Below are 15,395 nucleotides of genomic sequence, written 5' to 3'. Positions count from 1 at the left end.
GTTGGGGGTCATTCATTTCTAACACTGTTGACCAATAAGGCAAGATTCTGTTCATGTTTGCTTCTTTTTTCTTGAGGGGGGGCTCTTCTCACTCACATTCTGCTGCCTTTTTGTCTATGCTTTACCTTGGGTAAGGAAGCTCCAGAATGCAGAAGTGTGTCAACGGTTTCCTTTGCAAATATACCTGACAAAACGAGGAGCTGAGGGCAAATGCATCATTATGGCTGCAGAATGAGCCGGGGGACAGAATGGACTGCTCTGGGCCCAGCAGCTTCGCTGTGTTTTGAGTAATATGTGCATTTCAGTTGCCTTCTCTCTGTTCCGTATTACCTAATAAAGACCATGAAAAGCTCCCTTGTTGTTTTTGTTTCATATTTTTTTGTTCTTAATTCTTTAGTAAATGATGTTCGTAAAGGAGATAAATCCCTAGGAAGGACCGTGAGCAAAAAGAATGGCTCATAGCCATACAAATAACAGATACTTCCAGATAATTAATTTCTAAGAGCTTTTGGATTCAAATTATCAGGTTGGTGTTGTTGAGACCATTAGTAATAATAATATTCCGTGTGTGTGTTTCCATCTGAATCCTATTATTACTCTATTATCCTTGAACAACACATAGCCTTTCGCATTCTATACTATGAGGTTGATCATTTCATAAATCTGAAAGTGACTATTGTCAAGTGATATGATGAAGAAAGAGAAACCTGTTTTGCTTATCCTCTTTCACTGCATGTTGCTTATTTAGCCATTTACTTTTCATATAAATTGAAGACATTCACCTGTGTGACATTCACCAAAAACAGAATTCTGGCCTAGGTTTCTGAGCAGTTATATGACATCAGTGCTAACCCCACATGAGGTTTCTTCTGGGATCTCCCAGAGATAAATCTAAATGAGTGTTCAGTGTAATATTTTGTACTGAATCTCAGCCTAGTTCATCCTATTCTTTGATGGCTCTCTGTTGAGTTAAGTGGTGTCTTATCTACCTTTTAGGGTTGGTGATTGCTTCAAAGCTACAGTTTTGCCCTATGTCAGGGGAAATGCAGAAGCCACATTAAGGACAGATGTTAGGAGGTACAATCAAGGCCATACTGAAAGGCAGATTTTGTAGTAGTTTTGGAGCAGAATGCTGCTATTCTTGCTGCTGGCCTTTGGCCTGCTTAACAAACCAGGTATTAATGGGACTCATGCAAGTGGCAGAAGAAGCATGGCTTCACCACCGACAGGAAGAGTTTGTAGTAGCAATTCTTCCTGACGGAGGAAGATGACTCCCCAGTCTGGATGTACCCATGTGATGATAGACCCATTGAGTTGCCAGATGAAAGATTGCTGTGCAAGGAGATGCCAAGTGATCCTTTGAAGAATTGAGCTGTCCTCTTAAAATGCACACCATTGACATGGATTTCAATGGCATTATAGAACAGTTTATACTCAGGGTTCTGTAAGCAAAGTGAAACAAATAGAAAATACGCTCATATTTAGAGTTTGTTTCACCAAACAGCAATATGTGTGGGCACAACTGGTATTTATCAAATAATCACGAAAAAACAGGGTGTTTGATATAATACTAAAACCTCATTATTTTTATTGCAAGCAGAAATTACCAGGTACATTTATGGAATATCTAACATAGTTCTATCCTCCCTCAGATAAAAGCAGGCAGAGAAAGAGGCTACCCTTTATCTATTAGACTGCCTGCTCTGCCTCTCATTTGTCATTCTTTGGCCCCATTTCCCCATCATATATTACAGTAGTCCAGGAAACCTGGAATGGGCAAACATGATACAAGATGGATTGTTATCCATATCTGGCATTATTCCCCTCCTGTTTCCTCTAGCTGTTGACAGAAGTCAGAGCCTGTACAGTGTATGTCTATGTAACATACTAGCAGTGGTCAAATAGCTGCATCTGTGTGCAAAGCCTTTGGCCCAGAAATGTAAAGTTATAACTCTGATGATGATGATGATGATGATGCGTGAGTTGTGAGTTGCTGTTGTTCATTGTCCTCAGGATTCTTTGTACTCACCCTCATTAAGAGAGGAAGTCAAGCCAAGCCAACTAAGACACATAATATGGCTTTATTGTCTCTTCTGAGATCATTGCACAATATAATATCGTGAAAGGAAACCAGGTTTTGAATAAGTAAGGTATCTAAATTCAAATAACAGCATTACTTTGTGACCTTGAAGAAAGTATTTAACCTTTCCAGTCTTCAATTTTATCATCTATATAATAGCAATTATAATAGCTAGCTCATGGTGTTCCTGCAAGAATTTAATTAGATAATGGACATTATGTGCTTACCACAGAGACGGGGGCACAGGAAGCACTCAATACACAGCAATTATCCCATAACTATGACGTTTATAGAATACAATCATGAACAAACTGTTTTTTTTTAATGCATCATGAAGTCATTTTCAGACTTAACATCACTTTGACTTCCATTAAAATTAAATTTTGAAGAACATCTTTCATTTAAAGCATTTCACCTTCTGTCTAAACATATACAATTTACAACTGCAGCAGCACTAGCATGTGTAAGAGTGCTTGTACTTTCCGTTACCTCTTAACATTGCACCTTCCTCATAGCATAAACTGTCTTATTTAAAAATCACTTTAGGAATTGGGGATTTAGCTCAGTGGTAGAGCGCTTGCCTAGCAAGCACAATTCCCTGGGTTCAGTCATCAGCTCTGGAAAAAAAATAAAAATTAAAATCACTTTAATCTTGTATTTGTATTTTTGAGAATATAATTAAGTTACAACCATTTTGTGTTCCCTTTCCTTTCTCCAAATGCTCCCTTATGTCCCTCCTCTCTCCCTCTCTCTATCAAATCCATGGCCTCTTTTCATCATTAGCTGCTACCACATCCATATATGTACACATTTATACTTGTAGATTCCTGAATGTAACGTCTCAATCTGTATAATCATACTACTATGTGTATTTTTAAAGGTGAACATTAGTATTGATTGGACAGCCCACTGGTGTGTTCTTATTTGAGCATGTCTAGTTCTACAAGTCTCAGCCTTCCTTAGCTGTCGTTGCGTAATGCTGTAGTTCTTAGAGTAGTGCTGAAACCTCATGGGATCTCCCACCTTACAGCTTGTCATATGTATTGGTGCTGTCCTCATCCAGTTCATGTTTACCCAGTCACGTTGGTAAGATTCATATGACGTAGTTCTTGACATTACTAGGAGACACAATTGTCTTAGGGTTACTATTAGAGTGAAGACCCACAAAGCCCAAGAAAACTTATAGAAGAACACATTTAATTCAGGTTTGCTTACAGTTCCAGAGGGTTAGCCAGTAACCATCATGACAGCAGCCAAGGAGGCATGGCACTGCAGCAGTATCTGAGAGCTTATTCCCTGATCCACAGGCAAGAGACAAAGACAGACTGCATCTGAAGTAGGGTTTTGAAACCTCACAGTCCATCCCCAATGTAACACAGACACACTTCCTCATCCTTTCTAAATACTCCCCAGTGAGGAATCATATAGTCTAATTCATAAGCCTATTGGAGCAATTTTAATTCTAGTAACCATAACAAGCTCACAGCAAACTTCCTGATCTTGGTTCCTACAACCTTTGGCCAGGACCCCACTTTCAAATGTTCCCTTGGCTTTAGGAATGGAAGTGTTTTGTAATTGAAGCCATTGTGTCTGGACTTGATAGTTCCGCCTTTTTTATTGCATATGACTCTCTGTAGTTGTTTCTTTCTGTTACTAAGAGACATTTCTGTGAACAGGTGCAAACTATACCAATCAGTAAGTAAGGAGAGGTAATTAGACTGTTGAGGACTGTGCTGGTTTAGGGAAATAGTGGCTATAGACTCTCCTCTATGGTCCACAACTTCACTAGCCCTGAGTAATAGGCTCTAGACTACTACAAGTACCATGGCATGTTTTATCTCTTGTTGACCAAGTCTTAAGTCCAATTGGAGATCTTCTCATTACCACCAAAGTTTGAACACTATTGCTGTCCCTTTAGAGTTATGTTACACAGGTCTTGATAAAGATCAGGGCCATCATGCTGATATATGAACAAGCAATATATATATATATATATATATATATATATATATATATATATATATATATATATGTGTGTGTGTGTGTGTATGTGTGTGTGTGTGTGTGTGTGTGTGTGTGTGTGTGTGTGTGTATATGTTAGGGGGTCTTTGGCTCATGTGGGAGCAATGCTATCCAAGATGAGAAAATTCATTGAAGCAATATATGTATATTAATGCACAGGGTTACACGTTATAGGTTTCATTTTAGATAAAGGGTTAGTAGTAAGATTTCTTATTATGTTTTCAGACATCTTTATTCTTCTTTCACCCACTCCCTTCCTTCTTTTGCCAAAATCATCTTGTTTCAACAAGAGAAAGCCACAGAACATTCTGACAGACTCCCCTCATAATATATCTGTAGGCTAATTAGGCCTACCAAATTATTGCTTATGTGTTTTTCATACACATTAAATTATAGTAAAAAAAAAGATGCAAGGCATGTATTTATATCCTCTCTGGTTTCATCTTATTCATTCAATCCTGGTAAATGACAGATAGCTTTTTCCCACTGTAGAATAGTTAATAAGCAATACAAATGAAAAAAACTGTTAAGTGTTCTATGAGAGATGCCAAAGGTCTTGGTGTTTGTGGTGTGCAGCCACTGTAGAGAATAGAGATAACATTTCTTTGTACATCAGAAATGGTGCTCTTCTAGTGCTATCTTCAGTCAGAGGTGTAAACTATGTCTGTGTTCTAGGTTTGTAAGTTGATTTTTATGTTTGGTAAGTAATGTGAAAAAGCTAAGCCAACCAAACGTCAAACCTCTTATAGATCCTCGAAGGACCTTCTTAAGTTTTCTTTTTCATAAAAAGGAAGGTAGTAAGAACACTGTATTTTCTAATGTTGTTATGGAACATCAAATGGTGGCTTGATTGTTTCTATAGGGAGAGGAGTAACTAAATAAAGTGTCATTTGATAGCCATTGATACATGGAGAATACTTTTGAATTCAGTTGGCTATCACATAAGTATCTCAAAATCTTTTTCTTCAGTTAGTCACTTCATGGCAATCTGCCCTTGGTTTTTAGGTCTTAACTGGGAATCTGTATCTAACCTTTAATTATTGTAGACTGTAAATGAAGAGTAAGGAAAACGATTCTCTCTCTTCCTAGATTTCTAAGAAATGTACCTCTTGATAGTACATAACAGTGGCCCTAAGTGGACAGTATTGAGTTCAGCAGCGGTGATTCTTACATACACGGCCTCAATTATCTGTCATAGTAGCAGTCAGTGGAATGTGTCCCACAACATGCCTTGTAGCAGTGAGCAGGGGAATGTTATAACTTCACATGCCTGAGCTATTTCAATGCCAAAAGTCAATACAATGCTTGAAAACCACTTGATATACTCTAAAGTCAGTGAAATGCACATACACATGGACACACCAACGTGAGAATATTTTATGATCTGTTTTTAGTATTTTTAAATATGTGTCTTAAGGCCACATGTATGTGAGCTATCATAGGAGCCAAAAGACAGCATTCATTGGCTGTCCCCAAGCAGGAAATGCAATCTGATACAGGTGCCAAGGCCAGAACTGTTTTCCTCTGGAAGAGAAGCAGATATTCCTAAGCACTACCCTGACCCTGGAGCCCTGAGACACTACTTTTGTACCACGATGCCACTAGATGTGATTTAGAATTCTTTAATAAAATAATTGTACTGTCATCTATTTACTTACAGATTCATCACAGTCCACAGTGTGGACACTGGTCATGGCAACATTGCTTTAGCGTGGCACAATCTTCCTGAGTGCCCAGCCATGCTTTTCCTACATTAAATTTATATAGCTCGTTATGCTATGTGCAGCTAACTCTCTAACACTAAGACTTCTTAACATTAGGAGTAAAGAGAAAAGATTTGAAATCTTGGACATGTTATCAAAGTGCAAACTTTCCTTTCCCAGAGCTCTAAGTAAACAGGAAGAGGTCAGTGATGCCTTAAAGGGAGGCAACAGACAAAATCATTCATCTTTACAACTCCTCGGGCTGTTGCAGCTTCACAGCATCCATTTGAAATATGTAAACACAAAAGCTATTACAGAAACCTGTTTTCCTCAGAATTTATTTGGTCTACCTGAATTACTGCTAGATTGAGTGCACATGAGACTTTGGAAAGCTTTATTCATATTTCTCCTTCCTTGAGTATAACTACATAGATTATTTTAACAAACAGTGAGTCAACAGTCGTGTTTAGAAGTTAAAGTTCATGAATCTAATTTTAATTATATTTGAAATACTATACATTCTTTATCATTTTTTCCCTTGAATTAACATACTATTTTGATTACTGGGGTGGCACGGGCAGGACTAAATTATGGGCAGTTACAGCTAAGTTTGTGAAGGATCCTCAGTTCCATTACAAACCTTAAACCTATTATTGAGGAAATATAAAGTTAATTTGTGATTAAAGATAAGAGGAACGAGTGGAGGTTTGCATTCTAGATGATAGTATCATATAAAGAAAACTCCAGAAGTGAGAGAAAAATGGTGCGTAATGGGAGTGAAAATAGGCACTGAGTGAGGCAAGATATAAATCTCAATATTAGTTGTAAGCAATGCTCATTAAATTTCAATTAGACAATTAAAGCACGCCAAAATATTTTTGTTTTGATTTGGCTAGAAATTAAGAATCATTATAAATTAAAGTACTCCTAGGGTGAAAGTCCTCTCGGTGGAAATTTATCAATTAATTGTGTTAATATGAGAAAAATTTAAGTTCTCCTATGGCAGAAAAAGAATGTAAATTAGCAGTTTTCTATACTCTGTGTTCTTTCAACAACCGAACATCAAGTGCCCATTGTGTGTCTGGCTGTGTCAGAAGGTCGTATTGTAAGGATGAAGAGGAACTAACCACCGATACTAGATATCTCACAATCTAATGTCAAAGCAAAATGCTTGAAAATAAGAGTCATGGACTAATCCAGAAGTGATGGAGTACTGATTGTGGAGCAGTATGGAAAATCTTTCAGGAAAAATAATGCTCATGTACTATTGAAGATCCTGCTTTCTAGTCTGATGCTGCTCCATTTTAGAAAGATATGTGTGAAACAGACATGAAGTGTCTATGTAGGCATGCTAGAAGAAATGGAAAAAAAAAACACCCACAATAATGCAGTGGAGTTCAAGGGGGCAAGAACTAGCAAAGTAGGATATGGATATGAATTTAGACAGGAAGCCAGGGAAGTTTCTGAAGGATTCTAGGTCCCTGTGTTTCAGCACAAACAAAACTACAATTTAATATTTAGCTTTACAATTTACTAATTGAGGATCTCCCATAAATAATGCATAGCATGTCATAATTAGTATGATTTAAGTATTGGTGTAATTGGTAGTTTTCTTTTCTACTAGGCTTTTGAGTTGTGGGGTTTTTTGTTTGTTTGTTTGTTTGTTTGTTTGTTTACCATTACAGGTAAAACTTTACTGTGCTGAGGGAAACTAAATCAGCAGCAGACTGTTGAATGTGGAGCAGAGTCAGTAATATTCACAATCTGGACTCTGAAAACATGTTCAACTGTATATTCTTAAGGAGGAAACAGGGCTGCTATTTGAAAAAGAATCCACTCAGCAAGACTTCAATATTGTGTACAGGTTAAGAGAATTTAATTGGATTTCAGAAAGAAGGGATAGGGCCCTTAGAAGGTATAAATAAGAAAGACAACAGCAGTGACTGTTGGGAGACAGAAGCAGGAAGTAGACTGAAACTGGAGCATGCTGGGAGAGCTCGGGGTTGGGTTCTGGTGCAGCTTCTGCTGAGACATTTGTGGATCATAAAACAAGCTCAGGATCTTCAGTTAGAGACAAAACATCAGATGAGGCTTGTCTATTCTTGCTCCTTGTTACTGAACTAAGATAATATTTTCTCCATATTCATAACACAATTTAGCTTTGCCAACAATACAGAAGAATCACATCGGCCTTGGAGGTTTGTCTATTAAAGCAAGGCTTAGTTTTAAAAATGGAGTTTATTTCAACTAATTGGGAAAATTGTATAATTTAAAGAAAAAACACTGCCTTAGAAAATGACTATAACATGAATCTTTATAAGGAGGACGATACGTCTGTTATACTTTAAATATCATTATGCTACTTAGTAATATAATAATACTACATAAAATTAGCTTGAGTGAATTGCAAGTGTTTAGGCTAAAACAGTTACATTATGAGACTTCTGTCTTTACATTGTTTGAAAGTCCTTGTTGCGACTTTGTTTACAATCCATTCTACCATTTTTAACTCCTGGTGAATCAGCAACCACAAAAGCAGTGGCAAATCTCTTAATATCCAGGAGAATCCAAACATGTCCTCTGTTACTTCCAGTTAATGATGTCCTTTTGTAGTAGAGATGAGTCACTTAAGAAAGAGATGCTTACAGAATCCATCATTATGTGCTTTTTTCAAAAAGATGGATGCCTGGAAGCTATAACCTCACTGCCTTTTCTCTTCATTCAGTGGTGGGACTAAAAGAGCATCATGAGATTATTTGTCCTTGGGTGAACATAGAACATCAAAAATTTATTTTACCACAGAACATGAGATACCCTTATTGCTTGCCTTTAAGGAGAATTTTGTTTGATGAATACATTGCTGCCTTTTAATTTTCAAGGGATATTTTATAATTGTTGACAGAAGATACATATAGTTTCAGAATTTTACTTCTAAGTGAATTTGTATCATGTCAATCTTATAAATATTCCTTGAAATTGCTAGAAAAATCAGTGCTTTGTTTACCTTTAAAATTTGTTCGGGTGCCCATACTTTTCCAGAAGAACCTGCATAGTGTGTGTATGCATATGCATTTTGCTCTGTTCCAATTAAATAATTTTGACACTGGTCAAAGCATTCACAATATTATTATACCCAGTTGGAGGCTTAACTCTCAAAGTGGAGGGCCCTTTTACAAAGAACCCCCAGTTTTATATGACTGTCTTAATATACTTTAGTATGAGAGTCTTGGAAGGATTGCCTGAAACACAGCCAGCCAAGCTGGAGCTCCATTGTGGTTTCCATAGTAACAGTGGAAAGGAAGACAAGAGGGAAGACTCCCCCAGCTGGTGTATAAAGAAAATACATCTCCCTGTTTCTGACCAGCTTCTCTCTTGATCCTGTGTGTTAGTGCTAAAAGAGTCTCATCTTTCTACATATTGTTTTAGAATACTTGAGATATGTCTCTGTTTTCTCAGTTTGTAAAAAGATGAGCCTTACTTCTGGACCCAAATGTGACTTTCTTTTCTCCATTCTTCTTTAGTTTCATGGCCATCTTAAAATAGATGGTCTTTTTTTTTTTCTTCCCAAGACAAGGTTTCTTTGTGTAGCCTTGGCTATCCTGGACTCACTTTGTAGACAAGGCAGGCCTTGAACTCACAGAAAACTGACTGCCTATGCCTCCTGAGTTCTGGGATTAAAAGGCATGAGCCACTAGCACCTGGCCTGATGGTCATACTTTCACTGCTCTACTTGGGCATTACAGTTTGTTGAACAATTGTAATTTTAATTACCTATTAGTTTCTATTGTCTTACTATAAAATTTCTGAAATTTCCCCAAATTATGTATACATTTGGAATTTACACAAATATCTTCATACACCACTGGCTTAAAGACCACTTTGACATTTATGCCTAATTTTAACTTTTAAAGAAAGTCACATAATTTTCCAGAATTACTTAGTAGTGTTGACCATCAATATTTATAGCTTCATAATTTCTGTTTTAAGTGAATTTATGTCACGTTAATCATACAAGTATTACTTGTAATACTTAGAAAATCAACTCTTCACTTAGCTTTATCTGTTATGAACTCAAATACATTTTTTTGAATTTAATAAATGGGGCCTTATGAAACTGAAAAGCTTCTGTAAGGTAAAGGGCACTGTCGATATAACAAAACCACAACTTATAGATTAGGGAAATATCTTCACCAACCCTACATCTGACAAAGAGCTAATATCAAAAATATATAAAGAACTAAAAAAAAATTAAACACCAAAAACCAAGTAATACAGTTGAAAAATGGTATATGAAGCTAAACAGAGAATTCTCAATACAGGAATATTGAATGGCTGAGAAACACTTAAAGAAATGCTCAGCATCCCTAGTTATCAGAGAAATGCAACTCAAAAGGACTCTGAGATTTCACTCCATGCCTATCCGAATGGGTAAGAGCAAAACACAATTGACAACACATGCAGGCGAGGATATGGAGAAAGAATACCTCTCCGTTGCTGGTGGAAGTACACACTTGAACAACCACTCTAAAAATCAATCTGATACTTTCTGAGAAATTGGGAATAGTTCTACGTCATGACTCAGCTATTCCAATCATGGACATATACCTGAAAGATGTCCCATCATACAACAAGGACATTTGCTCAACTATGTTCATAGCAGCCTTACTCATAATAATAGCCAGAAATTGGGAAAAATCCTAGATGTCCCTCAACCCTAGATGGATAAAAAAACTGTGATACATCTACACAATGGAATACTATTCAGCCACTAAAAAGAAGGGAATCATGCAACTGTCAGGCAAGTGGATGGAATTAGGAAAGATCATCCTGAGTGAGGTAACCCAGACCTAGAAAGACACACTTAGTATGTAGTCACGTATACGGAGATATTAGCCATATAGTACAGGGTAACCATGTTACAATTCACAGAACTAAAGAAGATACACAACAAGGGAAGATGCTTAAATTTCCCTCAGAATTAGAACAGAGAGCAGAAGGGGTTAAAGAAAGGATCAATATCAGACTCAGGAAGAGCTGTAGCAGGAGGACAGAGGGCTTGCAGTAAAACAGAGAAAGCTTGGGCGGAGGCTTCTCTGTGGCATGCTGGGGACCTATAACAGGGTACGCTCTGTGGAGGACATGGGGGTGACTCTATCTGAGACTCCTAGTAGCAGGGGTTGTGGAGAATGAAGAGGACACCCTGTAACTAGACAAGATCCCCAGTGGACAGAGGAGAAAACCAACCCACCCACAAAAGCTTCAACCCAAAACTTACCCTGCCTAGCAAATGTGCAGGCAGGCTCAAAAATAAAACAAAGATTGAGAAAATAGCCAACCAAATCCTATCTCAACCTGATACCCTTCCCTTGGGTAAAAGCCAACACCTGACACGATTAATGACACCCTACTATGTTTGCAGATAGAAACTCAGCATAGCTAGGCTTCATCCAGCAGGTGATGGGTGATGAAAACAGATTTAGAGATTCACAGCCAAATATTGGGTGAAGCATAGGGAGAGTTGAGGAAGAGTGTGAAAGGATAGAAGGACCCAGAGGGCATAGGAGCTCTACGAGAAGACTAACAAGGCAAACTAAGCAGAGCCCACGAGGGTCTTTGGAGACTGAAGCTCCCACCATGGGCAATGCACAGGTTGGACCTAGACCCCACACAGGTGTAGCCGATGAGCAGCTCAGTCCTCATATGGGTCCTCTACTAAGGGGAATGGGGACAGACACCGACACTGTGGCCTGCTTTTTTTTTTTTTTTATCACTTTCTTCTGGGTGGCCACCTCGTCAGTCCACAGGGGAAGAGGATGAACTCAGTCCTGATGCAACTTGATATGCTCAGGTGGGTGGGGGGGGGGCTCCACTTCTCTGAGTGATGAGGCAAACAGGGAGGGAGGGTGGTACCAGAAGGAGATGAGGAAGGGGGCTATGACCAGGAGGTAAAGTGAATAATTAATAAAGTAAAAATAAATATCCACATACAGACTTTTGAAACAACAGGTAGTTTTAGGAATAATGATTACTAATGCTAAAGAAGCACTACAACAAAATATATCTCACATTTCTCATAATAGGTCTGTTACAATTAGTAAGCCTGTATGGTACAATCATTTTTTATAAATCATATTAAACCTCCCTTCCCATGCCTCCTAGAGCCAGCTCCCTGCCCTACACTGTGCTCTTTCTTTCTTCATCAAGCCCTGTTGACCCTGCCACTAGATTTGTGGAAGGTGCTCATCCTCTGGAAAATAGTCAACGCCTTCTGTCACACCTTAATGAAAACCCGACTCTGCTTCTCCCAGCAGCAAGTGCCAGTGTCCTCATGGCTCGCTATAGAATGTCGTTCTCAGCTGTCTGCTCCATTCTGACGTTGAGGTTTTGCTCGGGTCTTGCTCATGCCATCCATCACAAAAACTGTTGTGTGCGAAAGGCCCTGTTTCTTTGTAAACATTGCCACCTTTGTATGTTACGCTCTCTCTGCCTCATCTTCAACAATGACCCCTAAGCCTTGGAAGAAGGGAGTGTGATAGAGATGCCCCACCAAAGACTGAACATCCCACAGCCTCTTACTCTTTGCTTCTTGGCAAGTGTGAGTCTCTGTGTTAATAACCATTTACCGGAAAAAGAAACATTCTTATGAGTGTTGAGAGACGTATTGATCTATGAGTATAATGATAATTAAGAGTCAACTTTTTTTTCTTTTGGTTTTTCAAGGCAGAGTGTCTCTGTGTAACCATGGCTGTCCTGGACTCGATTTGGAGAATAGGCTGGCCTCGAACTCATGGAGACCCCTTTATCCCTGCCTTCTCAAGTGCTGGGTTAAAGACGTCTACCATGGCCCTGGCTAGGAGTCATTTTTTTATATAAGACAAAATGTAAAAGTTTGAAGAAAACAGCTCTTTCAATCAAACAAGTTACTCAGACCAACAATTTATACATAATCAGGATTCAAAAGTATATTTTGCTGTTAGCAATATTAGTTTCTACTTCCTTGTGTAATGTATTTTTTCTTTTTCATTTCTTGTTCTATAAAAACAGCCTCATCTGCATATTCAGTAATTTCACATGACTCTGGTTGTAATTTCACTATTACTTTTTTTGTCTCATTTAAGTGGTGAAAGTAAACTTGAAAGTGTCAGTTTTCCTCCTTTAGGAGTCACAACAGAAAAGAAGGACTTATAAAGTATTTATGAAGGACAACTCTCAGTGGTGAAACAGTCTTTACTTAGCTATGATCACATCTCTCATTTGGTGCCCAACTTAAATCTAAAATGATGTTTTGCAAAAACAAGACAATAACTACCTTTAACTGCTAACAAAATCGAGGCTGAAGAAGTTTGACATCCTTACCTAATTCATCTAGGAAGAAGAGAGGCAGAAAACCAATCCTCAGGCTTGCATTCCATGATGCTTTAATGATTGGGAAGTGTGTTTATGCACTAGTGCATTATTTGAAATAAAAGTATAGCATTTTCTGTGCTATAGGCCTTTTAAAATGAGATTTCTATCCACACAGACAATCTTGATCTTTTCGAAGATCACAGCTGTGCTCTGGTAGTTCTGTCTGTGATTTTAATATCTAATTAATGTTATTAATTTTTATACTTGTAAAAATAAAGGTATTATAATGCCTTTTCTTTCCTTTCATCTACAGGTCCAGAGGAGGTGGATCTCAAGTGCCACTTGAATCACATTGCTTGTCGAGGCAGCAGTGCCTGTGTGCATTTGTCACAGCTGTGCAATGGAGTGTTAGACTGCCCAGACGGTTTTGATGAAGGAGCACACTGCCAGGGTGAGTCTGTTATGGAAGAACGTAATTGGAGTTTTCAACTTTGTATAATCAAAAACATTCAAAGAAAACTCTAAACACTCTTTCTTTCAACTGTAGCTGTTAGTGAGAGAGCATAGGTCTTATTGCCAGTCTCTCAGTGTGAAGTTCATGCTTATAATTATCACATTTTATTGAAAAACATGTTAGCAAACAGACACCCAGACTTTGAAACTGGGCTTTAAAAAATAATATTTCACATAAAATTTTTCTTTTCAGCAAAAAACAAGTGAGGAATCACTATCATCATAGATTAACAACCCACAAGCCTGTTTATTCAATCTTTGTCTTAAACAAAATGTGGGTGGGAACACTACAACAGTTTTGTATTTAAATGAATGTATTTATGGGAAGTATTTTCTTTAATACTATTTCTGTCCTGCTATCTTTCTTGTATAACTTTCTTGTAATTATAATGTATTTTTAAATATCAGAATATAATTTGTACAAATATATGAGAGAGAAACTTGAAATAAAGAGAAAGTAAGGATATAAGTGAAAGTGGGACATTCTAAAACACTGAGGACCGGTGACAGGTATGAAACATGAGACTAAGAATCACAGGTGCCTGAGAAGTTAAGGTGGGAAGCGGATCAGGCCAGAATTGGGTGAAAGAAGAAATCCCCTACACCTGTCCTTATTCCTCTTTGTCTTCACAGCAGCTAACAAAGTACAGGCCAGGACCAGGGCAAGCTGTGGGTGCCTGTACCTATGGAGACTTGCTCCAAATTCTCTCATATTCTCTCTACTTGTGTCATAGCACCAGCCCTCTGTCCCAAGTTTTGGAATATGACTTTCCACTAAGAAGTGACACACTAAGGCTTGGGACAGAGTTACAAGGAGCTACTATTTCTTCTGCTGCTATCTATCCACTCCTTCAGGATCAAAGGGAAATACTGGGGCCCCTTGGTAGGGATACAAAGGAGGGAAACACACAGGAAAGGGTTTTGAATGGATAAGAACAGATATTACACTTTATCTTAGCCAAAAGGCCGAGAAGCGATAGAATTCCCGAAATTTGTGGATAAATGGGTTGAACTAGAAATGATCATAATGAGTGAGTTAACCCAGAAGTGGGAAGACTCAAATGGTATATACTCACTTATAACTAGATACTAGCCCCAGGGATATTTCCCATGAATGTCTTCACCTACCAGGAAAGTGGGATAGGTGTGAAGGCATCCTATTGGGACTTTAGGTGAGAGAAGTATGCGAGAACGGGGAAATAGAAGGATCCAGAGGGTCCTAGAATCCTGCAAGTACAACATTATGACGGGCAGATCTGGGCCCAGGGGTTCTGCTCAAACTATGGCAACACCCAAGGACAATATGTGCAGTAAACTTTAAACCACTACCCAGATCTAGCCAATGGACAGGACATTTTCCACAGATGAGTGAAGAGTGGGACTGACTTTCACATGAACTCTGGTGCCCCATATTTGACCACGTCCCCTTGATGGGGAGACCTGGTGGCACTCAGGGGAAGGATAGCAGGTTACCAAGAAGAGACTTGATACCCTATGATCATATGCAGGGGGAGGAGGTCCCCTCAGTCACAGTCATAGGGGAGGGGAATAGAGTGAAAGTGGGAGGGAGGGAGGAATGGGAGGATAGACGAGATGGTATAACAATTGAGATGTACCATGAATGAATTAATAAATAAATAAATCTTAAAAATTAAAAAAAAAAGAATGTTTCTCGTGTTAGGGTCAGTGAGGTACATGGGACAGAGGAGGTTTTATAAAAGTGTGGAGAC

The 15,395-nt window shown here is 38.4% G+C and overlaps 1 protein-coding gene across 1 annotated transcript in view; it reads left to right on the top strand.

Annotated features, from left to right (window-relative positions):
• LRP1B (LDL receptor related protein 1B) overlaps window positions 1-15,395 on the top strand; it is a 1,938,012-nt gene that overhangs the window by 682,509 nt on the left and 1,240,108 nt on the right. The window contains exon 3 of the mRNA XM_084800259.1: window positions 13,466-13,603. Coding sequence (XP_084656385.1) covers window positions 13,466-13,603 — 138 coding nt within the window. The remainder of the gene's footprint in view (window positions 1-13,465; window positions 13,604-15,395) is intronic.

This window comes from Acomys minous, assembly GCF_964271855.1.
Source record: "Acomys minous genome assembly, chromosome: 10".
Classification (NCBI taxonomy): domain Eukaryota; kingdom Metazoa; phylum Chordata; class Mammalia; order Rodentia; family Muridae; genus Acomys; species Acomys minous.
This window is presented reverse-complemented; position numbering and strand designations above follow the sequence as displayed.